General features: G+C 40.7%; 1 protein-coding gene across 4 annotated transcripts in view; it reads right to left on the bottom strand.

Annotated features, from left to right (window-relative positions):
• HOOK3 (hook microtubule tethering protein 3) overlaps positions 1–24,616 on the bottom strand; it is a 121,027-nt gene extending 96,411 nt beyond the window's left edge. For 2 of the 4 annotated variants that reach the window (XM_064272760.1, XM_064272761.1), the window contains exons 1-2: positions 24,373–24,616; positions 13,719–13,804 (exon numbers count right to left, since the gene is read on the bottom strand). In XM_064272760.1, the coding sequence (XP_064128830.1) occupies positions 13,719–13,804; positions 24,373–24,429 (143 nt within the window). In that variant the 5' untranslated portion in view covers positions 24,430–24,616. Of the gene's footprint in view, positions 1–13,718; positions 13,805–24,372 lie in introns of those variants that run through there. The other 2 variants (XM_010592418.3, XM_064272762.1) reach the window with 2 other exon arrangements.
• Between the last annotated feature and the right edge of the window lie 308 nt (positions 24,617–24,924).

The raw sequence follows: 24,924 nt of genomic DNA on the forward strand, positions 1-24,924 counted from the left end.
CAGAAATCTGTCAAGAATCCACAGTAGTCTCTTTCTGACTTTCATTTTTTGGGTTTTTTGGTTCATCGGCGCCATTTTTTCCCTTTAGACCAACTTTTTGTTTCCCCATACACAATGCTGAAGTTGGTTGCACATGTGTTCCAAGTTTTTACTGCATCAGTTCAAGCAAACAGTTTAAAGACCAGCTATCTCACGATCCCAATTCTAAATCCCCAGGATAACCCACACGATCCAGCTAGAGTCTGTTTTTCATCCCTTGTCTAATCACATGTGGCCAAAAGGGTGGGGGCCTGCAAGTAGGATACTCATAACTTTTGGGGGCAGAAGGACCATACCTGTCAGGAGAAGGGTGAGATCTCAGGGAAACGGGGCTGTTGCACACTGGGCAGACATCCCCCCAAAATGTTTCATTTACCTACAACCTCTTGTAAAAAATGGATAATGGAAAGTAAAACAACAATCTAGAAGCAAATTCTACTAAAATATTAAAGAATTATAAAAACCAATTCAGTAGGTAGAAAAAGGTCAAGGTATTTTTGATACTTAAACTAAAAAGCACAATCATTGACAATCAAGTATTCATCTTCCCAACTAAAGAAGACTCATAAGAAATTGGAGGACAATCTGTGAGTTTGGTGCTATGTGGCTGATAATTACCAAAGGCACTGAACTTTCTAAAACCAAACTAAACCAGCTGTCATCGAGTTGATTCCAACTCATGGTGACCCATGGTTTTCACAGTAGAACAGTGCTCCATTTCGGCTCAATGGCTGTGATGCCTCCAAAGTAGGTTGCCAGGCCTTTCTTCCGAAGTGCCTCTTGGTGGATCTGAACCACCAATCTTTTGTTAGTAGCTAAGCACTTAACTGTTTACACCACCTAAGAACTCCCTCCTGAACTTACTAAAAAACTAAAAAAGTAGTAATTCATAAAGACACTTTTATTTTATCAGGAAGCCCTTAATTTATACATACATATATACATATATATGTGTATATATATATATAGAAAGCTTTGAAATGTCTAAGAAATTATATACTCCAAGAACTCCCAGGTTATGAGAGACTTTACTTGCAATTTACAGTAATATGCCTTATGAATACAAGAACTCAGAAAACTTTTTTTCCCTCATACAAAAATTTATACACATATTGCTATGTGACATTAGCTGCAACCCCTATAATGTGACAGCACACTCCCTCTTCCCACCCCAGGTTTCTTGTGTTCATTCAACCAGTTCAGAAAAGTCTTAATAAAATGTTTGAAATCAAGCATCATGATACGGTCTGCATATTCCCTAAAAGATTACCAAATCGAAATCTCAGAATCATGTTTGAGGCAGGAAGGGAAGACAACAAAAACAGTTGCTACTATTATATACTGTTACGTTAGCTGCCACTGAGTCAACTCTTGACTCATGGCATTCCCGTTTACAACAGAACAAAACGCTGCTTGGTCCTGCTTCATCCTCACAATCGCTGGCATGTCTGAGTCCATCACTGCAGCCACTGTGCCAATCCATGTCACCGAGGGTCTCCCTTGCCCTTGCTGGCTCTCTGCTTTGCCAAACGTGATGCCCCCCTCCAGCAACTGATACTTCCTTGATGCTTCCAAAGCAGGTGAGTCAACGTTCTATTGATTCATAAGTTCCCACTGGCTACTTTTCAGAACTAGATTGACAGGCCTTTCTTCCTAGTCTTAGTCTGGAAGCTCGGCTGAAACCTGTCCACCACAGGTGACCCTGCTGGTATTTGAAATACCAGTGCCTATCTTCCAGCACCATAGTAACACACACGCTACCACAGCACAACAAACTGATAGATAAGCAGTGGATCATGTACTAAGCACCAGTCATACGCCAGGCACTGAACCGGGCACTTTAAATTCACAACAATATTGCAGGGAAGGTATTATAATCCTTATGTTATAGTTAAGAAACATCAGACTTAGAAATTTAGTAATTTTCTCAAATTCATTCAGATCGTAAGTGGCAGAGTTGATAGTACATTTTTGTTAAAGCAGGCCGTAGAGTTCCACACATAACTGGTTCTGGTAAAACAACAGGAAAGTCCTGTGGATGACTCTCTATTTCCTTCACGCCAGTAAACTAGGTCAGAATTGCTCATGACACTCTATCCTCCTTAAGGGGAGGCACTTGTTCTCATTCACTACTGTACTGTCCAATGTCTCATATCTGGCACATAGCAAGTTCTCTATAAATACTTATGGACTGAACTATGACATTTGGAAAGGGAAAGCATTTTTATTTAATAAACTTCCAATCTACTACTTAGGCAGAACATACCAGGAATAGCAGTCTACAGCTTCCTTAAATTCAGTCTGACTATTTCTAAACTTTAACTCAATATACAGGCATCCGGCCATGTCTCTGTAGTTAACAACTCCTGCAATGTTTTCTAAGTGCCCCTTAATTAACGCTCTCAGGCTAGGATCAAACAACATAAGGTTACTCTTCTTAAAAATCTTAATAGGTTACGGGTCTCCACAGATAAATAAATAACAACTGGTAATCTCACTGGGTCATTCTTTATGAGTAAGAAACTATTTTTAGCTTCTTAACATGTCCTGAGTCCTAAGGAAAAAAAGAAACACAAAATATACATAATCATTTCCCTAAATTCTGCCAGCAACACATTTACTTGTCTGTAACTTGTGTACCAGTTGTAGCTTTAATTAAAGGAAAAATTAATAAATTTTAGTCCTTAATATAATTCTAGAAATATATTGTCTGCTGCAGTTAATTCCTTACATATGAGAAAAAAATATTTCTACTGCTAGAATTATGGGTTTTGGTTGGTACAATATTTTTAATGAACTGTCTAAAATTAAGGTAGTGTCTAGTACACTGCATTTTTATTCTATTACTTAATATAGCATTTTTATTAGCAAACTTTAGCATTTTAGATATGATGATACTTAGGTAGACTTCTATTTTGTAACAACCTTTTTAATTACCTAAAATAATCTTTCTGGTACTCTGACATTCAATGCGTATTGGAGAGTTGGCTGTAGTAATTAAATTTCACATCTATAGCGACGACAAAAATATAGTAAATTACGCTCAGCCTCTACTGAGTCAAAAGAAGCTGCCTCATAAGAAACCGGCTGTAAACGAAGGACAGCCAATGTCAGGTACCATACAAATAAGGGAACCCTTTTAAGAGGCATTCCACCACTGCCCCTGGTTTGACCGTCATTTTCTCTTCTTTTGGTCTTGTCTCCTTCCTTTTCCCTCCCTCTTTCCTGAACTCTGAAAACAAAAGTGAATAGCAGTTAGAGACACAACTTGCCACTTCCGATCTTGCCCTTTCAATCAGTATGTGGAGAAGCCTTCCTGGAGACAAAAGATGAAAGAAAATAAAGTTGCTTTCTTCTAATTTCAAAGTCAAATATTATAATTCCATATGTATTCATTCATTCATATTTCCTGAAAATCTACTGTAGAGCAGGACAAGGGGAGATGGGTGTAACAGTGGTGGCAATATTAAATGGGGCGGTCATGATGGGCTTCACTGAGAAACTGACAAACATCAGTGAGGGCTGGAAGGTGGTGAGGAAGACTGTTCAAGTGTATATCTGATTGAAGGGCATCCCAGGCAGAGGGGAAGGCCGTGCAAAAGTCCTAAGGCAGGGAGTACCTGGTATGTTCGAGTGTGAACAAGAAAGCCAGTGTAGCAAAGAATATTAGTGAATGAGGTCAGAGTGGTAACAAGCGGTCCAGGTCACTCAGGGTCTTACATACGATAGGAAGGACTTCAGCTTTTAATCCTGAGTAAAATGGTATCCCATTGTAGGATAATGACCAGAAAATACGACTTACTAAAGGGTCAGCCTGCCTGCTGGGTTCACATTAGACTGTGGGCAGACAAGGGTAGAAATACTAGTCAAGAGATTATTAATATAATCTAGACAAGAAATGATGGTAGACAGACAAATGTGGGAGCAATAAGGGTAATAATTTTTATCATAAAACTTTTTTCGAACATACAGAAAAGTAGAATAATAAGGTGAACAAACATATGCTAATCACAGATATTTAACATTCTTCCATACCTGCTCCGTGTCATAGACTGAACTGTGTCCCCCCAAAATATCTGTCAACTTGGCTAGGTCATGATTTCTGGTATTGTATGACTGTCCACCATTTTCCCATGTGTTGTAAATCCTATCATTATGATGTTAATGAGATGGATCTGCAGCAGTTATGTTGATGAGATCTACAAGATTAGATTGTGTCCTAAACCAATCTCTTTTGAGAGAGAAAAGATCACAGACACGGGGGGACCTCATACCACTAAGAAAGCAACGCTGGGAGCACTGTGCGTCTTTTGGACTGGAGGTTCCTATGCTGAGAAGCTCCTTGACCTGAGGAAGACGGATGACAAGGACCTTCCTCCAGAGCCGAGAGAGAGAAAGCCTTTCCCTGGAGCTGATGCCCTGAATTTAGACTTCTAGCCTACTAGATTATGAGAGAATAAATTTTTCTTTGTTAAAGCCATCCACTTGTGGTATTTCTGTTATAGCAGCACTAGATGACTATGACACTCCATCATTCATTCATTCATTATTTATTGTAAATATACAGGTAACAAAACATATACCATTTCACAATTTTCATGTATCTTTTTGAATTTTTAAAAATTACAGAATCTGACATTTCACTCCAAAACTTCGCTACACATAAGGATATTTTCCTACATAACTATAAGTCTGTTACTATACCTAACAAAATAAACACCCCCGAAATATAATCTAAAACTCAGTCCACATTCAAATCTCCTCCATTATCCCCAAAATGTCTTTTATAGTTGGTAATTTTTTTTTTTTTTTTAAAACAAACAAGATTCAATTAAGAACAATACATTAGTTCTTAATGGTTATGTCTCTCTCTCTCTTTAAGTGCTTTAGCTAGAATAGTCCACCTATTTTTTTCTCATGGCACATGTCGAGGAGATGAAGCCAAGGGTCCTATAAAACGTCTCAATTTCTGAATCTGTCTCATTGTTTCCTCACGACTTAGCTCACCTTATTCCTTTAGCCTCTATAAACTGGATGCTAGATCTAAAGCCTCGATTTAGGTATGTCTTGAAAGCACAGCCATCAGGATTTCCGGACAGATTGGATGTGGGATGGGAGTAAAAGTCAGAAGCCAAGGAAAATGCTAAGGTTTTTTGGTCTGAACAACTAGAAGACCAGCAACGCCAACAACTAAAATGAGAAGACTTCCGATAGCATGAGTTTTGAGTAGAAGATTGCGAATTTAGTTTTAGACATGGTAAGTCTGAAATGTCTATTACACCCAAGTGGAGATGTTGAGTAGACAATCAGACAAGTCTGGAGGTCAGAGGAAGGAATTCACACAGAGGAAGGAGGTCAGAAGAGTCATACTGGAGATACAAATTTGAGAGTTATTAGGATATGGATGGTATTAAACCCATGAGATTAAATGGAATCAAGGGAGTGAATGCAAATAGAAAAGAGAATAGGAATTAGGCCTGAGTACTTAAGTACTGCAACATTAAGAACTAGAATATCTAAAAAAAAATTATCTAGAGTGACAAAATTACTGGGCTGAGCTCTGTGGGGACCATGGTCTCGGGGAACATCTAGCTCAATTGGCATAAGATAGTTTATTAAGAAAATGTTCTACATCCTACTTTACTGAGTAGTGTCTGGGGTCTTAAAAGCTTGTGAGTGGCCTTCTAAGATACTCCACTGCCCTACCTCGTCTGGAGCAACGGAGAATGAAGAAAACCAAAGACACAAGGGAAAGATTGGTCCAAAAGACTAATGGGTCACAACTATCACAACTTCTACCAGACTGAGTCTGGCACAACCAGATGGTGTCCAGCTACCACCAGTGACTGCTCTGACAGGGATCACAATAGAGGGTTCAGGGCAGAGTTGGAGATAAATGTAGAACAAAATACTAACTTAGAAAAAAAGATCAGACTTATTGGTCTGACGGACTGGAAAAACTCCAAGAGTATGGCCCCTGGATACCGTTTTAACTCAGTACTAAAGTCACTCCTGAGGTTCACCCTTCATCCAAAGATTAGACAGGCCCATAAAACAAGACTAAATGGGCACACCAGCCCAGGGCAAGGACGAGAAGGGCGAGGGGACAGGAAAGCTGGTATAGGAAACCCAAGGCTGAGAAGGGGAGAGTGTTGACATGTCATGGGGTTGGTAACCAATGTCACAAAACAATATGTGTATTTGTTGTTTAACGAGAAACTAATTTGCTCTGTAAGCCTTTATCTAAAGTACAATAAAAAATAATAATGATAATAAAAAAAAAAGGTAGACCAGAAGATGAAAAACTAGCAAAGGATCACCTAGTAAGACAGGAGAAAAACCAAGAATGTATCAGTATCCTGGAAACGAAATTGAAGAAGTGTTACAAGGAGTGACTATGATGAACTGTATCAAATGCTGCTGACAGGTCAAGACAAGGACTGAGAACGGGCCATTAGAATTAGCAACGTGGAGAGCACTGGTAGACCTGACAACTGCAGTTTTAATATAATGGAGGCAACAAAAGCCTGACTGAAGTGGACTTAAGAAAGTGGGAGAAGGGGAACCAGGGACAGTTGCGTACAGGCTATCTTTAAAGGAGGTTTGCTGCAAAGGGGGAGGAGGCATGGAATAATCACTGACAGAGTGAGATCAAGAGAAGAATTTTTAAAGATAGAAGAAATAACAGCTTAACTGCATGCTGATGAAAATGATCAAGTACAGAAGGAGAAAACTAGTGATGTAGAAAAAAGGGGACAACTGCTAAAGTGATGATCTTGAGTAGGTGAGAAGCAATGGGATTCAGTACAAAAAGTGTGAGTACTTGCTTTAAGATGGGACCTTTGCCTTCTCCCTCCATAATTTATATATAGTAATAGCTAGCAAGGCAAAGGAATCCCTGGGTGGTGTAAATGGTTAAGTGCTTGGCTACTAACTGAAAAGTTCACAGGTTCAAATCCACCTAGAGGCACCATGGAAAAAAGTTCTGGCAGTCTACTTCTGAAAGATCACAGCCATTAAAATCTTGTGGGGCCCTTCGGGAGCAAGGGAGAATGAAGAAAACTAAAGACACATGGGAAAGATGAGTCCAAAGGACTAATGGACCACAACCACCACGGCCTCCACCAGACTGAGTCCAGTACAACTAGATGGTGCCCGGCCACCAGCAATGACTGCGCTGAGAGGGATCACAATAGAGGGTCCCGGACAGAGCAGAAGAGAAATGTAGAACAAAATTCTAACTCACAAAAAAAAGACCAGACTTACCAGCCTGACAGAGACTGGAGAAACCCAGAGAGCATGGCCCCGGATACCCTTTTGCTCAGCAATGAAGTCACTCCTGAAGTTCACCCTTCATCCAAAGATTAAAAAAACATCTCATAAAACAAAACAAGACTAAATGGGCACACCAGCCCAGGAACAAGGACTAGAAGGTAGGAGGAGACAGGAAAGCTGCTAAAAAAGAACCCAACGTCAAGAAGGGGGAGAGCTGACATGTCGCAGTGTTGTTAACCATGTCGCAAAACAATATGTGTACTAACTTAAATGAGAAGCTAGTATGTTCTGGAAAACCTTCATCTAGAGTTCAATAAAATATATATATATATATAATTTTGAGAATAAAAAACAAGCAAATCTTATGGAGCACAGTTCTACTCTAAAACACGTAAGTACACGGGGTCACCATGAGTCAGAATCAACTCAATGACGATTGGTTTATTTATTTGTTTGGCAAGGCAAAGTCAAACAGATGCTGGTAGGTAAGTAAATGATGTCATGCGATTCTACGGAAATTCTCCTTTAACTGCTTTGATTTTCTCAAAAATGGGATGTATGTTACCTTGCAAAGTGATCAGATGAGAGATAGGGGAGATGGTTCTAGAGGGCTGAGGAGAGAGCTACAGGATGAGTAGGGTAACATTCCTAAGGGATGACTTGAGATCCCTCATCATGCATCAGCATGCTTGGGTTTTTTCCCAGTTAGGTTCCATTCCACAGATGTCCTAGTTTCCTAGTGCTGCTGTAACATCAAATCCCTCAAGTGGGTGGCTTTAAAGAATAGGCATTGATTGTTCCACAGTTTTGGAGGCTAGGTGTCCAAATCAAGGTCCTGGCCACGTCTTTGCCTTCTGTGGGCCTCTCTCAGTTTCTGGTGACTGTTGGCATTCCTTTGCTGCTTATAGATGCATCTGCTTCTGCTGTCAGATGGTGCCTCCCTACGAGGACGCACATCGGTTCTGCTCTTTTTATAAGAAACCGCTCAGGAGGGATTAGGTTTATTTAGGACCTATGCTACTCTAGGTGGAAACCCTGGTGGCGTAGTGGTTAGGAACTACGGCTGCTAACCAAAAGGTCAGCAGTTCGAATCCACCAGGCGCTCCTTGGAAACTATGGGGAAGTTCTACCCTGTCCTATAGGGTCACCATGAGTCAGAATCGACTTGACAGCAACGGGTTTGGTTTGTTTTTTTCTACTCCAGTATGGCCCCATTAACATAACGAAAGAGAACCCCTATTTCCAAGCAGGGTCATTGTCTGAGTTATCCTGTGCTGCTGTACTAGAAATACTACAAAAATTTAACAAACAAAAATTTATTTTCTCACAGTTTAGGAGGTTAGAAGTACAAATTCAGGGTACCAGCACTAGGGGAAGGCTTTCCTTCTCTGTCGGCTCTGGAGGAAGGTCCTTGTCTCTTTGAGCTTTGGCTCCTGGGCAATCTTCATGTGGCTTGGCACCTCTCTTCCCCCATCTCTGCTCTGCCCGCTTGTTTAATTTCTTTTATATCTCAAAAGAGATTGACTCAATGAACCGACACTAATCTTACCTTATTAACATAACAAAGAAAACCCATTCCCAAATGGGATTATAACCACAGGAATAGAGGTTAGAATTTACAACACATATTATTGGGGGACATAATTTAATTCATAACAGTCATTTTTACAGGTACAGGGGTTAGGACTTCAGCATAACTTCTGGGGGGACACAGCTCAGTAATAATAGGTGAGGCACAGAACAGTGGGACGTGAGGTTTAACCAGAGTTGTGGTTTTGCTAAATAAATGAGAGGGGCAAAGGAACCGAAGATGCACAAGGGAATGATTATGATTGACCATGGAATTTCGGCTAAGTAAAAGAAGAGAGAAAAGCATGAAGGTGAAGAACGGTGTTAGGGTCCCATTGGCACTGAAGAATTGAAGAATTATTGAAGTCTTGGTACCAGAGGGAATGAGATGTAAAGATAGGAAATAGTCATCAGACAGCAATAAATATAAAAACTGATATTACGGAGGGGTTATATATTACACACATAGGGTTACTATGAATTTGAATTGGCTGGACAACAACCAATTTCGTTGTTTGTTTGTTTGTTTTGTTTTACATATCAGTAATTATAAGGTCTAGGGTATGACCATGGGAATCGGTGACTTAAGTTGGGTCAAAGACAAGATCAATGGAGGAAGAGTTTAAAAACTGAGAGGTAAATATATGAAGGATTATCATGGCACATATTCAAATCACTAAGAATTCAGAAAGCCAGCATTGGAAAGAGTGAGAATGAGCCAGGATCCAAAACTGTTGACATATAAGAGGAAATAATAATGAAGGGATAGTGGGTGATGTCATAAGATTCAAAACTGAGGGGTTTTAGGGAAGATGGAGGAAAATGGGTCTGGAAGAAGCATTGAAGATGCTGCCTCTGTGCCAAGTGGTAGATGAAGGCTATGGAAGAAAAAATAACCATCACTTGTGAAGCCTGAGGCAGCAGCAATACTGTTAGACCAAGTTTCTTTAACTGCAAGTGGGTAACAGCAATCAAAGTCGGATCAGGGCAAGTCACTGATTGTTCTCGGGCACAGATGTAATAGGTTCACCAAGATCTATAGGTTTTACAGCATAAACAGCCAATTCAAGTTCTTGCTGTCTCATATAAAACACTTTGTGCACTCCGAAGTGGATGCTACTTGTAAACATTTTTAGGAAAATCTAATGTTAATGTTCTTCAAACCAAGAAATTGAAAATAGGGGAAAAATTCCATAAATATGAGTTTTGATAATATTAATATTTGATAACATTAACAGTCAAAAGTTCACTAAAGACATAAATAAAATTTTTTTTTTATTTTGTATCTGTTGATGTATAGGTGTAAAATGATAGAATCTATCTCAGATGGAGTTTTCCGTGACTGGGAGTCTAGTAGAAAATATTTAAATGAACAAGAATTATCCAGAGATGATGTCTGTCTAGTCGTCAGGCAGTTCAATGTAACCGAAAGTTCTGCAAATGGGGAAAAGGAATCTTTTCCAATAGTGCTGGAACAATAAACATACGCAAAACTAAGTAAATAAAAAAATTAACCTGACCATTACCCCCATCATATACAAAAGTAACTCAAAATGTATCATAGACCTAAATGCAAGCACTAAACTATAAAGGCTCTACAGGAAAGCATAGGGGAAAATCTTAGTGGCCCTAGATTTGGTAAACAATTCTTAATACAATTAAAAAAAAAAAAAGAACTAAAAAAGAAAATCAATAATTGAGACTTCATAAAAAAATTAAAAACTTCTGCTCTGCAAAAGACACCACTAAGAAAATGAAAAGAAAAGCCATGAATTGAGAGAAGATATTTTAAAACATATATTTGGCAAAGAACTTCTATTTAGAATATATAAAGAACTCCAATCTCAATAATGGAAGACAAACAGCCAAACTTTAAAAATGGGCAAAAGATCTGAACAGGCACTTCACCAAAGATGATACATGCGTGTCAAATAAATACATAAAAAGATGATTAACATCATTGAAGAAATGCAAATTAAAACTACAATGCAGACAACCTACAGATTGGGAGAAAATTTTCAGGAACCATGTATTGAGTAAGGGCCTTATACTCAAAATATATATAAAACCTCCACAACTTAACAACAAAAGAACAAACAATACAATCAAAAATGGGCAAAGGACTTAGTTCACCAAAGAAGATATGCAAATGGCCAAAAAACACGAGAAGATATTCAACATCATTGGCCATTAACAATACAAAACCTGTTACTACAGAGTCGATTTCAGCTCATAATGACCCCATGTGACAGAGCAGAGCTGCCCCGTAGGCTTTCCTAGGCTATAAACTTTACAGAAGCAGATTGCTAGGCCTTTTCTCCCGTGGAGTCACTGGTGGGTTCAAACTGCAGATTTTTTGGTTAGCAGCCAAGTGCTTAATCACTGAGCCACCAGAGCTCCTCTCATTAGCTGTTAAAAAACAAAAAACAAAACCCACTGCCAACGAGCTGATCCCGAGTCACAGGGACCCTATATGACCGAGTAAAACTATCCCATAGGGTTTCCAAGGAGCAGCTGGTTGATTCGAACTGTTGACCTTTGGTTAGCAACCAAGCTTTTAACCACTGCGCCACCAGGGCTCCATATATATACGCACACGCACATATATGTGTGTATGTGTATGTGTAATCCACACACATACACAAACACATAAATATGTATGTTGTTGTTGTTGTTAGCTGTCATCAAGTTGGCTCCAACTCATTGCAACCTTACGTAGAACAAAACAAAATGTTGTCTGGTTCTGTGCCAGTTCGTGATGCCATGCAACCCTATGACGCGTATATAAAAACTCATCACTTTTAAAGTATGCTTTTCTGTATTTATGTTATACCTTAACCAAAGGAAAAAGGAAACAAAAAACACCTCTGAAGAAAACAAAAAAGTAGAAAACTAAGTATCAATCAGAAATATGGCCACAAAACTTTGATAAAATAAAATAACCATTCTGCAGAACATGTTATATGTTATCATCTTTTCTGATAAAACAATATACACATACATTCTTCCTTCTGGTTGCAAATGACAGAAGTCCGACTCAAATTAGCTTAAGAGAATATTCATTTATCGATATATAACTGGAAAGCTCACTTAGCTAGGCCCCCAAAAACCTACTGCCATCAAGTCAGTTCCGATTCACATTGACCCCACAGGGTTTCCAAGGCTGCAAATCTCTATGGAAGCAGACTGCCACATCTTTCTCCCACGGAGTCACAGGTGGTTTCAAACTGCCAACCTCTCGGTTAGTAGTCGATCGCTTTAATCACCGTGCCACCAGGGCTCCTGTAGCTAGGCCCATGTGCCCACAAACAGTTTTTGTTAATAACTTCAGGGAAACTCTCTAGACTGTTCAAAAGCAAAAAAAAATTACTAAGGTATCACTTACAGGTGACCATGAAAATTCCAAGATCACTCTAAGAAGAGTGCTAGAACCAGGGCTGGCCAGGTTTCAAATGAAGCTTCTGTATGTTCATGTATCTGGAGAGATGTACTGTGCAAGTTAAGTTAGAGAATAAACAGAACACAAGCTACGGTTTTCAACCATGAGCCCTCAATTCTAAAGACACAAAGACAGACTGTCTGAAATGCAGGCATTTGAGCTGCTCCTCACATGGGCAACTATGTAGTTAATACAAGGTGAATAACAGCAAGGACTTATTTAATGATGATATTAATTCTCAACAGGCTGACAGGTGATCTGGGCTTCAAAAGATAAGGAAAAAAAAAAAAAACAACAAACCTATTGTCATCAAGTCGATTTCGACGCATAACGACACTATAGGACAGAGTAGAACTGTCCTATAGGGTTTCCAAGGTTGTAAATCTTTACGGAAGCAGACTGCCACATCTTTTTCCCTTTGTAGTAGCTGGTGGATTTGAATCATTGACCTTTTGGTTAGCAGCCGTGCACTTAACCATTGTGCTACCAGGGCTCCCAAAAGATAAGAATACCTCTCAAATCATGCCAAACTCAATGACTTCTCATATTTACAGGTAATCCTTTATTTTAAAAATTCCTAGGTAAAAAGCTGAAGGCAGCCATACAATGTCAACTTTGTAACTGCCAGGTTTTCAAAGTACTTAGAAGGAAAAGATCAAGTGGGTTTTAAATATCCCAAACAAATATTTCATTCCTTTAGTCATTCAACAAACATGAGCACCCATGATGCAGACTGAACCATAACAAATGGCTGATGGTTAACCATTTTTAAACTACGAAGAATGGCAATTTCATATGGTTCAACCAACAACCAGGCATTGTCCTAGGTGCTGGGAAACAATAAACAGATCAAATTCTCAACCTTTATATGGAGCTTACATTGTGCATGCATGCGTGCACACTTGTGGGGTAAGGCAGATAACAAACAAGCAAGCAAATATATGGTATATCAGACGGTGCTGCGTGCTTCTGAGAACACAAAAGGTTAAGGGAGATGGCCAGTCCAGGGAATGGTTGTTGCTATTTCATATGAGGCTGGGAGGGCCTCGCTGATGACATTTAAACAAAATTCTACAGGAATGAGGGTGCGAGCCTCTTATATTCCTCTGAAAGGGCAAAATCTGGTCACCAACATGAAAATTTCTGCTGAGTTTACACCAAAAACCACAAGAACAAACAATCCTCCTAAAGCCACTGGAGTATTATAACAATCACAGTTATTTAAACTTGGAATCAGCCAATGCATACCTAACAAAATTACCACTGCTGCTTTCAGTTCTTATTCTACACGCAACACAAGTTTCGTATTAGCACCATATATTTTTTGGTCCGCGTTTTCAACCTAATAAATATCCATGTATAAGAACATCTGTAAAGATAAGCAATTTATTCTTACATCTTTTGCAGAACCTGGGCCATCACAACCCCACTCGTTAAATCTTCCACGGTCTGGCATGGTGCATCTACATTAAACGTCTGGATCTGGAGACAAAGGAAAAAAGGATTCCATGGTTAACTACTTAGGAAATTTCTTTGGCTTCTTTTCATGATTATCTCACCCTGGGGGCAGGAATAACTCTACAAAGTAGAACGTTGGAAATTTCTTTCTGCGCATTATTTTAATTTTCCCCCGTTAGTAAAAGAGAAATTGAGACAGACACTGGGTGACTTCCCAACAAGCATTTTACTTCCAAATAACCGATCAGTCTAAGAAAATCATGGTAACTTTATCCCCTCTCCCAGCGGGATGAGCAGGCCTAAGACCAAAAAAAAAAAAAAAACCCAAACCCGTTGCCGTCGAGTCAATTCCGACTCATAGTGACCCTATAGGACAGGGTAGAACTGCCCCATAGAGTTTCCAAGGAGTGCCTGGAGGATTTGAACTGCTAACCTTTGGTTAGCAGCCATAGCACTTAACCACTATGCCACCAGGGTTTCCATGCCTAAGACAATATGGACCAAAGAGATGCTTGCTTGAGCTTCTGGGAAAGAAAAGTCCATCACATCTTCATAAGTATGTCACCCCAAATACCAACAGCAGTCGTTTTATAACTGTTAAGGAAATCAGTCTTAGAATAAGATCAATTCAGCAGAGAGCAGAGATGGAAAAAACTAGGTCTTTCAGGCCAAAATGGAGTCATTGAATTAAAAAACTTCCAACTACGTGAGATAAATTTCTTTGTTGTTTAAGCCAGTCCAGGTTGAGGTTTCTGTCACACAGAGCCAAGCTATCCCGATACAGACGCAGAAGTCACACTTACTACGGGTTAGGTTACAATTCAATTCTATTTCAAATGTACTCTGAATTAGAACGAACTCTGTGCTGGTCAACATAACGTGGGCAGAGAAATGTTATAATTTTCCTAGTAGAAATTATCTCTGTAAGTAAGAAAAAGCCAATGGTCCAACAGAGATTAGACCCAATAGAGAAACCAGGACTTGAAAAATAAGTTGGTTAGCATAGAGAAATGCAGGCCAGGCCCTCAGAGTTTATAGTTCAGTGAAAAGCAAGCGTTATTACAGGAACTGCAAACAGCAAGCACAAAGATTAGAGGTGAGAGTGGCTGGCAATCTAGGAATGAAAAGAAGCTTAATTTAGGTTCAGTGATGAGGCAGTGATGATTCAGTGGTAGAATTTTCGCCTTCCAGGCAGGAGACCAGGCTCAATTCTTGGCCAATGCAGTTCATGAGCAGCCACCACCCATCTGTCAATGGAGTGTTACTATGATGTTGAACAGATTTCAGCGGTTTCCAGACTAACAAGGACTAGGAAGAAAGGTCTGATGATCTACTTCCAAAAATCAGCCACAACTGATCACAGAGATGATGTAGGACCGGGCGACGTAATATTCTACTGTGCTCAGGGTTGTCACGAGTCAGAGGCTGACTTCATGGCAGGTAACAACTACCATGCAAAACGCTGTAAGTCATGCTAGGACTTTATTCCAAGAGCAATGGAAAACCAGCAAAAGATTTCAAGCAGGAGAGTGAGAAATTCGACTTGCGTTTTATAAAGATCATACTGTAGAAAGAATTGGAAAGAAAGAGGCCAAAGGGACCTATCTTAGCACGTTAGCACTGATGAAATTATGGTAGACTCAACTAGGCAGAAAAAGCCCTGGTGGCACCATGGTTAAGCACTAGCTGTTAATCAAAAGGTTAGTGGTTCAAACCCACCTAGCAGCTCTGCGGAAGAAAGGACCTGGCAATTTGCTGCCATAAAGATTACAGTCTAGGAAACCTATTGGGCAGTTCTGCTCCTGTAGGGTCACTATAAATTGGAATCAACTTGATGGCATACAGCAACAACAGCGAACTAGGTAGCAACAGTGGAAATATTAAGAATAACATTCAAGTGACCACCTGTCCTCACATCCATCTTTATTTATCGGATTATATTCCTAGAAGTAAACTTGCTGGGTCAAAGTGTACCCACATTTTAAGGCTTCTGAGAACATTGCCAAACTGTCTTTAATACACACTGCAATAATTTATTCTCTTACTGACAGTAGGTGAGTGTCTACTTTTAAGATCAAATCTTTAAAAAAAACTATTAAATATAGTCAGTAGCTTCTACAGAGGAGAGTCTAAGGCGTAGTGATCTGGTTATGACAGTGGAGGTTAAGGAAATGATCTTAAGATCTGCAGAGCAAGTCGTTTTTACTTATGTGTCCATTTGGCGTGGGTGATAAAAAGAATGCCCCTCCAAGTTATCTCCTGGCACTATCCTCACAGAACAGTAGAGACTTAGTAAGTGATCAGAAAAGGAATAAACGCGAGAAACAAACATCTGCAGGTAATAATATAGTTTAAAAAGAAATAAGCACCAGCTTTCATTTTATGGTTGCTAGTAGCCCATTTATAGGGCAGTTCTACTCTGTCCTATAGGGTCGCTATGAGTCGGAATTGACTCGATAGCACTGGGTTTTGTTTTGTTTTTTGAGTAGGCCATTTAAAAAAAAAAATCAGCCTCTTTCTTGTCAGTTTGTTTAGAAGGAGAAAAAGGGGCAGCAGTGCAGGCCACACATCTCACTAATCTGTCACTAGCCACAGCACAATGCCCGGTACAGAACAGACCCCACGGTACTGTACATTGCCATGAATGGAATAAACTAATTCGATCCCCAGCTTTGCTCTTAATTTGCTGCACAACCTTGGATATGTCACTTCATTTCCGTTTTTTTTTTTTTTTGAACACTTTATTCTGTTTTGGATGAAAATTTACAAAGCAAATCAGTTCCCCATTGAACAATTCATACACGAATTGTTCCCAGACATTGGTTGCTATCCCTACAATGTATCAACACTGTCCCCATTTCCATCCCTCCAGTTTCCCTCCCCCTCCCTGCCTTTTCATCTTTGCTTTTGGGCAAATGTTGCCCACTTGGTCTTGAATAGCTGATTGTTCTAAAGAGCAATCTATTTTATAGGCCAATCTATTATTTGGATGAAAGGTGACCTCCGGGAATGGCTTCAGTTCCAGGCTAAAGGGGTATTTCAGAGCCACAGTCTTGGGGGTTCGTCTAGTATCTATCAGTCCAGTAAGTCTGGTCTTTTTTTTTTTTTTTAATGAATTTGGAGTTTTGCTCTCATTTTTCTCCCATTCTATCCAGGGCCTTCTATTGTGTTCTTTGGTGAGTGCAGTTGGTAGTGGCAGCCGGGCACCACCTAGTTCTTCCGGTCTCAGGCTAGAGGAGGCTGTGGTTCACATGGGCCATTAGTCCTACGGACTAATTGTTTCCTTGAGTCTTTGGTTTCCTTCGCTCTTCTTTGCTCCAGACAAGAAGAGATCAAGAGTTGTATCTTAGATGGCTGCTTCCAAGCTTTTGAAGACCCCAGATGCTACTCACCGGACTAGGATGCACGACATTATCTTTATGAACTACGTTTTGCCAATTGACCTACATGTCCCCCAAGACTATGAACCCTTGCCTTCAAGCCCAGTATGCAGCACGTACAAATATGTATAGACAAATGCCCACAACTACCTATATATGCATGCATGTGTACTCCCATACACTCTCCCACACCTATATGGCACACATATCTACCTACGTAACCATTCACAAATTTTTGGTTGTTACTACTGTTGTTGCAGAATTGTATGTTAAAGCATTCTCCTTTATTCTTGCATACCTCTGAGAGTCTTCATTTACCTTCGTCATGTTGTGCTGACACCCCCCATATTGTGTACTGCCTTTCCCTTCACTAGAATTAACATGTGTCTACTATCTTCTAAGTGACTCTCCCTCCCTCACCCTCTTATCCCTGGTAACCATCAAAGAATGTTACTGTCTGTGTGTAAACCTATAATTCAATTTTTACAAAAGTGTTATCATACAATATTTGTCCTTTTGTGACTGGCTTACCATATTTTTATGCAAATAATGTGCACCTTCTACATTTATTTGCCAATTGCTCCCTCCCCCGCAAGGTATTTTTGTAATGTCTTATGATAATTATTTTTACCGCAACACGTAAAAAAAAATTTTTTTTTTTTGCATAGCTGTGTTCATGAAAATATCTCATGGGGGAAGGGAGCGGTTGGCAAACCAAGAAGGCACGCATTTGTGTAAAAATACAGTATTTCACTCAACATAACATCCTTTGAATTCATCCATGTTATGTTTCGCACTCATTATTCTTTATCAATGCACAGTACTCCACTGTATATACATAATTTTGCTTATACCATTCACCCAGTGATGGACACATAGGTTGCTTCCATCTTTTTGTTATTGTGAATAATGTTGCAACGAACATGCGTGTGCATACATCTGTTTGCGTCGCTGCTCCTATTTCTCTAGGATATATACCTAGGAATGAGACTGCTAGATCATAGTCTACCTTTTTGAGGAAGCGCCACATCATCTTCCAATGTTTGGGCCATTTTACAATCCCATCAGCAGAATTCCAAACTCCCCACCTTGCCAGCATTTATTGTTTTCTGTTTTTATGATGCTGCCATTACTACTGGTGTGAGATGGTATCTCACGGTAGTTTTGATTTACATCTCTCTGACGGCTAATAATCTCGAGCATCTCCTCATGTATTTGTCAGTCACCTGAATGTCCTCTTTGGTGAAATGTCTGTTCATATCCTTTGCCCATTTTTTAAAATTGGATTGTTTGTCTTTTTATTGTTGTGGTGTTGAAGTTTTCTATATATGTTAGAGATTAGACCCTTGTCAGATATGTTGTTGCAAAAAAAATTTTTCCCAATCTGTATACTCTCTCTTTTTACTCTTTTGGTAAAGCCTGTTGATGAGCATAACTATTTAATTTTTAGGAGATCCCAGTTATCTAATTTATCTTCTGTTATTTGTGCATTTTTAGTTATGCTATGTTTAATAGTGTATTTATGCCATAAATCAGGACCCCGAGTTTTGTTCCTCTGTTACTTTCCAGGAAGTTTATAGTTTTAGGTTTAACATATAGATCTTTGATCCATTTTGAGTTCGTTTTTTGTGTATGGTATAAGGGATGGATTCTGTTTTATTTTTCTGCAGATGGATATCCAGTTTTACTAGCACCATTTGTTAAAGAGACTATCTCTTCTCATTGAATGGACTTCAACCTCTTGTCAAAGATCAACTGTCCACAGCTGGATGGATTTACTTCTGGGGTTGATCTCTCTTAATACCGGTTTTTTCACCTAGAAATTGGGGGAAAAAAATCCCTTATGGGCGGTATGCTGCTTAAAGAATGAATGAGAAAATCAACACACATGAAGTATTCTGAAAAGTCTAAAGCAGTAGTCCCCAAAACTGGTTGTACATTTGAATCATCTAAGAAGTTTTTATTTTGAAAATATACATTTCTGAATCAGAATCTGTGTGTGGTGAGGGTGGTGGAGGAAGGGAGCCGGAAATCTATTTTTAACCCTCTGATCTAAAGCATTATCAAATGTAAAAGCTAAAAGATTAGAAATGTGCCTCTGGCCAATCTGAGAAACCAATTAGATAAAGCAGGTTATTCGATATAGCAGGTTATTCAATAAAGCCAATAATTTAGTTATAACACTTTATCTGTTTTTCTCTTGAGACTTAAATCAACCTATTTTCATTCTGATTTTTAAAACGTGGCGTTCCAAAACAATTCTTATTTTTTCTGTAGTGGCCCCTGAGGTGAACAGTTGCTTACTGAGGGCTAGAAACTGTCTGTCTTGGCTTTGATACGAAAGTAAAGCAGAGGAAAAAAAAAAAAAGAAGAAGTAAAGAAGATTCCAAAGAAAATCTATCCCTATGGAGTTTCTTTTCGGAGTGATGAAAATGTTCTAGAATTAGATAGTGGTGTTGGTTGCACAACTTTTTGAATATATTAAAAAATCCACTGTATTGTACACTTTATAAAAGGCTGGATTTTATGGTATGTGAATTATATCTCATAAAAAACACAAACAAAAAAAACTATCACCTACCAGTTCTCACACACCCTGAGCTAACACCTAAGGGATAGTCCAGTAGGGCAGCAGAGTAAAACCTGAAAACAACTGCATTAAGGCATGAAATTCTACTTAGTGGGTTGTAAATTTTCCTTTAATTCCAAGAAGCTCTATTAGCACCACCCAACCTCCACCTCATCTCCCTCCCTCCCCCCAAAAAACGGATGAAAGTAGTAAAGGCATGAGATCAACTGGAATTAGTATTTCCAGAGCAGTGCTTCTCAACAAGGGCAATTTTGCTTCCCAGGAGACTTGCGCTACTGTCTGGAGACATTTTTTATTTTCATTACTTGGTAAGTGTTATTGGCATCTAGTGGGTTAAGGCAAAGATACTACTAAACAGCCTACCACACACATGAAGGTGCCCACAACAAAGAATTGCCCAGCTCAAACTAGCAATAGCTGAGGTTCAGAAGCCCTGTTCCAGAACAGTGATGTTCAAGGGTGGTCCACAGGCCACCAGCAAGAGCATCTCTAGGGAACATGGTAGAAATGCAAATCTCAGGCCCCACCCAAAACCTACTGAATCAGACACTCTGGAGGTGGGGCCCAGCAATCCGTTTTAAGGAGCCCTCCAGATGATGCTGATGGATTCTAAAGAATGAGAGCCACTGCTGTAGTTAGCAACCTTACTGTTAAATACGAATGCAATAAAAACACAGAGGTGAAGTTACTTGCCCAAAGTCACCCTTGGTTAGTATGAAATAAAGGCAGGATTCAAACCCAGGCAATCTAACGTCAGAACCTGTACAACTAACTACCATGCTATACTAAAAACCAAACCCACTGCAATCAAGTCGATTCCAACTCCTAGTGACCCTACAGGACAGAACAGAACTGCCTCATAGAGTTTCCAAGGAGCTGCTGGTAGATTTGAACTGCTGACCTTTTGGTTAGCAGCTGAGCTCTTAACCACTGCGCCACGAGGGCTCCAGCCATGTTATAACGCTGTTAAACCCCACTGCTGTCAAGTAGATTCTGACTCATAGCAACCCTACAGGACAGAGTAGAATTGCCCCATACAGTTTGCAACAAGTGCCTGCTGGATTCGAACTACCGACCTTTTCATTAGCAGCTGTAGTACTTAACCACTACGCCACCAGGGTTTCCAACCATGTTATAGTGACCCTCAATTAAACAACAAAACAAAGATAAAACCAGTAATTATGGCTTTTAAACAATATGTGATTTAACTTTTGTACATCAGCGATTTCTTTACTCCTCCATTAGAGGACAAAAATTGTTGACTGAATGAAGTTAGGCAGAGCAGAAAGAATGGAAAGGAGGGAGAGACACCACCATAAAAATGATACCCTCCCTAATTCTAGTATGCATTTTACAGGCTGCTAAATAAGTAGTTTGAAAATCATAAGGCTATGTCAACGTTGCTGAGCTACCCAGAAGAAATATACTGAGTCTAAGTGATGACTCTTTTCACATACAGCTTCTTGCCAATAACTGGTAGCATTCCAGATTCTTGTTTCGGAGTCTCTCAAACCTGGGAAAGTACAATCTGTTTACTGAGATCCAGGTACAGTTCAAAAGTTAGTCTTCACAGATGTGAACAGGCAGGGCATCTAAGAGGTAGGAATATATTTTGACACAAAGGGCGGGGAGAGAAGGCAGAGTGGAAATTTTCAAGCATGTCCTGCTCAACTTGATCTTGCTACATAAACTTTGCGGTGGAATTTAAGATGGTTTCTGTTTGTAGGATGATACTTTGTCTTTTCCTAAGTACCTCTCTTTCAACAGAAATTAAGAACATTTGGTTCTTGGGCTGAAAGACTCTTTAATACAGTGGTGACTTATCCAGCATTTGGGGCCATGGCTTGTTCCACAGAAATGAGTTCTGCATAGGTGACTAACAGTCATACCTTTAAGTGCCTGAGGTCTTATTATTTTAAACAATTCCTTGTGGGAGAATTTCTAAAATGCATTCTATACAACTCTCTTGTAAACGAAATGCTATGTGATGCAAAGAAACTTTTATTTGATATTCAGGGTGATAATTATAGTCTTCAATAATTGGATATGGAAGTTCTTGGAGCAGAGAAGGCGGTCAGCCCAAGGCTGAATCACTGGACTGAACTTTTAGTTCTTGGGTCTTCTCTGTTGCTGACAGCTGTCTGTGTTTTGCTGACACCTTCTAACTTGCTGTGTGCAAAGAAAACACACAACCAAGTAGGCTGGAAGTTTATGGAAAACAGAGCGAATTATTTTAAGTGGGAGGCTTTTCACTAGAGTATGTTGGATAGGTATTTTTTTCTTACAATTGGTTTTGGAATTGTGTTTGGTATTTATCTGGCCTCCAAATATGAGTAGTGCTACAAGATTAAAGGTACATTTTCAGCAACCTCAAACATTTTTCCTATAAACATTTATTCTGCTTTTTATAAAATGACAAAATGGAACAAACCCAGCATTTAAATTCAAACTGATTTTGAAACAATTTGATGTACAACGTTTTTAAATGTTTCCAAATCCTAGAATTCTTCATCTTCATGGGGACCCTGCCCCTCAGTTTTGTCATTGGTAATCTCTAATCTTATCCTCTCTAGAAATTTGTCTTGAAGAGGCTTCCAACAACATTTCAAAATGTCTATTCACAAAATCATATGCCTTGACCTCTCTCTCTGCAGCTGATACAGTGAATTTTTCCCGGTTTGTTTGTTTTACAGTTTGTCAGAGTCTAAATTATTCTAGATTCTCTCATATTCTCCATTAATATCCCTTTAAACTGCCCCTGTGATTTTTCCTTTATATTTTTATTAGCATTTCTCATTCAAGTAACTGCAATGACATCTTTTTGCAGATGCCCTTCAAATACACCTTCGTTTGAAAAGCCGTTGTTTTCATGGCTTTGCTTTCTAGACTTTAAACAATGTACCCCTACTTCAAATTCAGTGAACTTCCTCATCTTTGCCCTCTTCTAGCATTGAGGGAGGCACTATTTGTACAGACTCAAAACACAAAATCTTAGGAAACTCAACCTTGTATTTACAACCCCTACCAAATCTCTCTCTTCTACACAATCAAAGAATGTGGTAATTCTTTCCTTTATCTCTCCCCCTGCCTAGTCAAAGCTTGGCCACATTATGCAACTTATCAGTTTTTCCCTCCTCCAAAATACAGCAGTTAAATACTTCTTCTCTGCCTGAATTCGGAACACTACATTCCATTAGAGTTGTAAGCAGTTTGCCAACTATATATTCTTGCCAACAACCTGAAATCCCAAGAACCCTATAAAATATAAAAAGTTATAGACTATATCAAGCTCTACCATCATATATATTCTATATTTCAGAGAACATAATTTTATTCCTGATGTAGCCAAATTACGAAAACCTCAGACTCTACTTTCATCACATTTTGTTACAACCAACCTAAGGCAATGCTTCCAAACTCTTCCACCCAAGTGTCCCAGCACAGAAGAGTGGTATCTGTATTCCAAGGATCTGAATATGTAACCCAAGGCACGGACTGAGGGTTTCTTTGAAATTCTGTGTTTTATCTTTAAAGTTAATACAAATGTTTGGTCTCCTCCATAAATGTTCGTGTTGGTTTTATTGTAATAATTATATTTTAAATTATCATCAGTGAGTAAAACTAAACGTTCCAAAAACAAGCACGTTTATCCCGTGGCTCTTCACACCCCGTTAAGTCCATCCCCCACCCGAACCCACACACTGGCACCACGGTTTGAGAAATATGCAAATCTGGCTTTAATGTCTGGCTGTAAAGGTGTGATCGTTTCCATTAGAACTGAACACATTAGCTTTAAAATGTGAAAATTTTAACAGCCGTTTAATAACTTAGAATCCCACTACGTTACTTCAAAATGTCCTTTATTTCCATTACTGATTACCAAATACCTTCCATCTTTATTTTAAATATCTACCTCTAACACCTTCCATAAGTACCTATCTCCACATCACTTACTTTCTAATTGCCAAAATGCACCTCGCATTTCAAACGCTGTCTCTGCGTGCTTTTCGTATTTTTTCCAGCCCAAACTATTTTTGGAGTCCGGTTCCTGTTGTCTCTCTGGTTCCCTTTAAAAGTCCTCTTTTCTTTTGCAGGGGACAAGGCTCATTCCTGCAGGGACGACGCTCCATCCTCCGTGAACGTTACAACAAAGGCGAGGAGCGTCGTCACCAGGAATCCCGAGTGCCCCCACCGGCTGCGCCCGGGCGCAGGACAACCAACGCTTCGGTGTCCCTAGGAGCGCGAGAGTGAAGCGCCAGCGCCTCATCAGCTGCAAACAACAACAATCCTAATTACAGTGTCGCCTGCACCCCGTCATTAGCCTCCACTGAGCCGGTTTTCACTCGGAGAGCAGCCAACACCTCAAGCTCGGCAAGTTTCCCTCGGACCCCGGGCCAAGCCTCCTCCCCACCGGCCCGGCAGTTCCAGGCCGACCCCCGCCCGGCCGCGGGTGTAGACGCGGTCCGCACCGGCGTCCCCCGGCTCCGCCCGCCCCAGGCCCCGGATGTGACAGCGCCACCGCCCTCGGCGCCCGCCCCCCGGGACAGGCATTGGGGGATCCCGGAAAGGCGGCCCTGGGTGGCGGGGAGGGTCTTCCCACCGACCCGCCGGTCATGACATACCCAAGTGAGAAGGCTTTCGCACAGCTCCACCCGCTCCACCGACTCCACGTTGAACATCTTCCCCTCCTGGGGCTTGGCGGCGCCTCCCCACCGAACCAGAAACCGCTGCTGCTCAGGTCTGGGGCTCCGTCCGGAGGGTCCGGGCAGCTGACCTGGCCTCTAGCCCACCTCGTCCGCGGGCCCGGGCCGCCGACTCTCGCCCCGGCGCTTGCAGCGGCTCCAGCACCGTCACCCCTGGGCCCCTCCTTCTTCTTTCACTCGGGACCGCGCGCCCGTTGCGCGCGTCCCCGGCCACGCCCGCAGCCCCGTATCTCCGCCCCCAGCCTCCCACACCCCGCCTCCCGAGAGCGGCGGCCAGGCGAGCGCCGCGGTGGCCGACTCACTGCGCACGATCGCGCTCCGCCCGGCTGGCATCCCAGCCGCCGCCGCCGCCGCCGCCCGCCGCCGCCGCCAACGCGCGCGCGTCCCCGACTCCGGCCTCGGGGCGTGTGGCGGCGCGCACGCGCTCGGCCCTGGTGGCGGCGGCGGCGGCGGTGGCGGCGGCGGCGGGGC

The sequence above is a fragment of the Loxodonta africana genome, chromosome 19 (assembly GCF_030014295.1).
Source record: "Loxodonta africana isolate mLoxAfr1 chromosome 19, mLoxAfr1.hap2, whole genome shotgun sequence".
Taxonomy (NCBI): domain Eukaryota; kingdom Metazoa; phylum Chordata; class Mammalia; order Proboscidea; family Elephantidae; genus Loxodonta; species Loxodonta africana.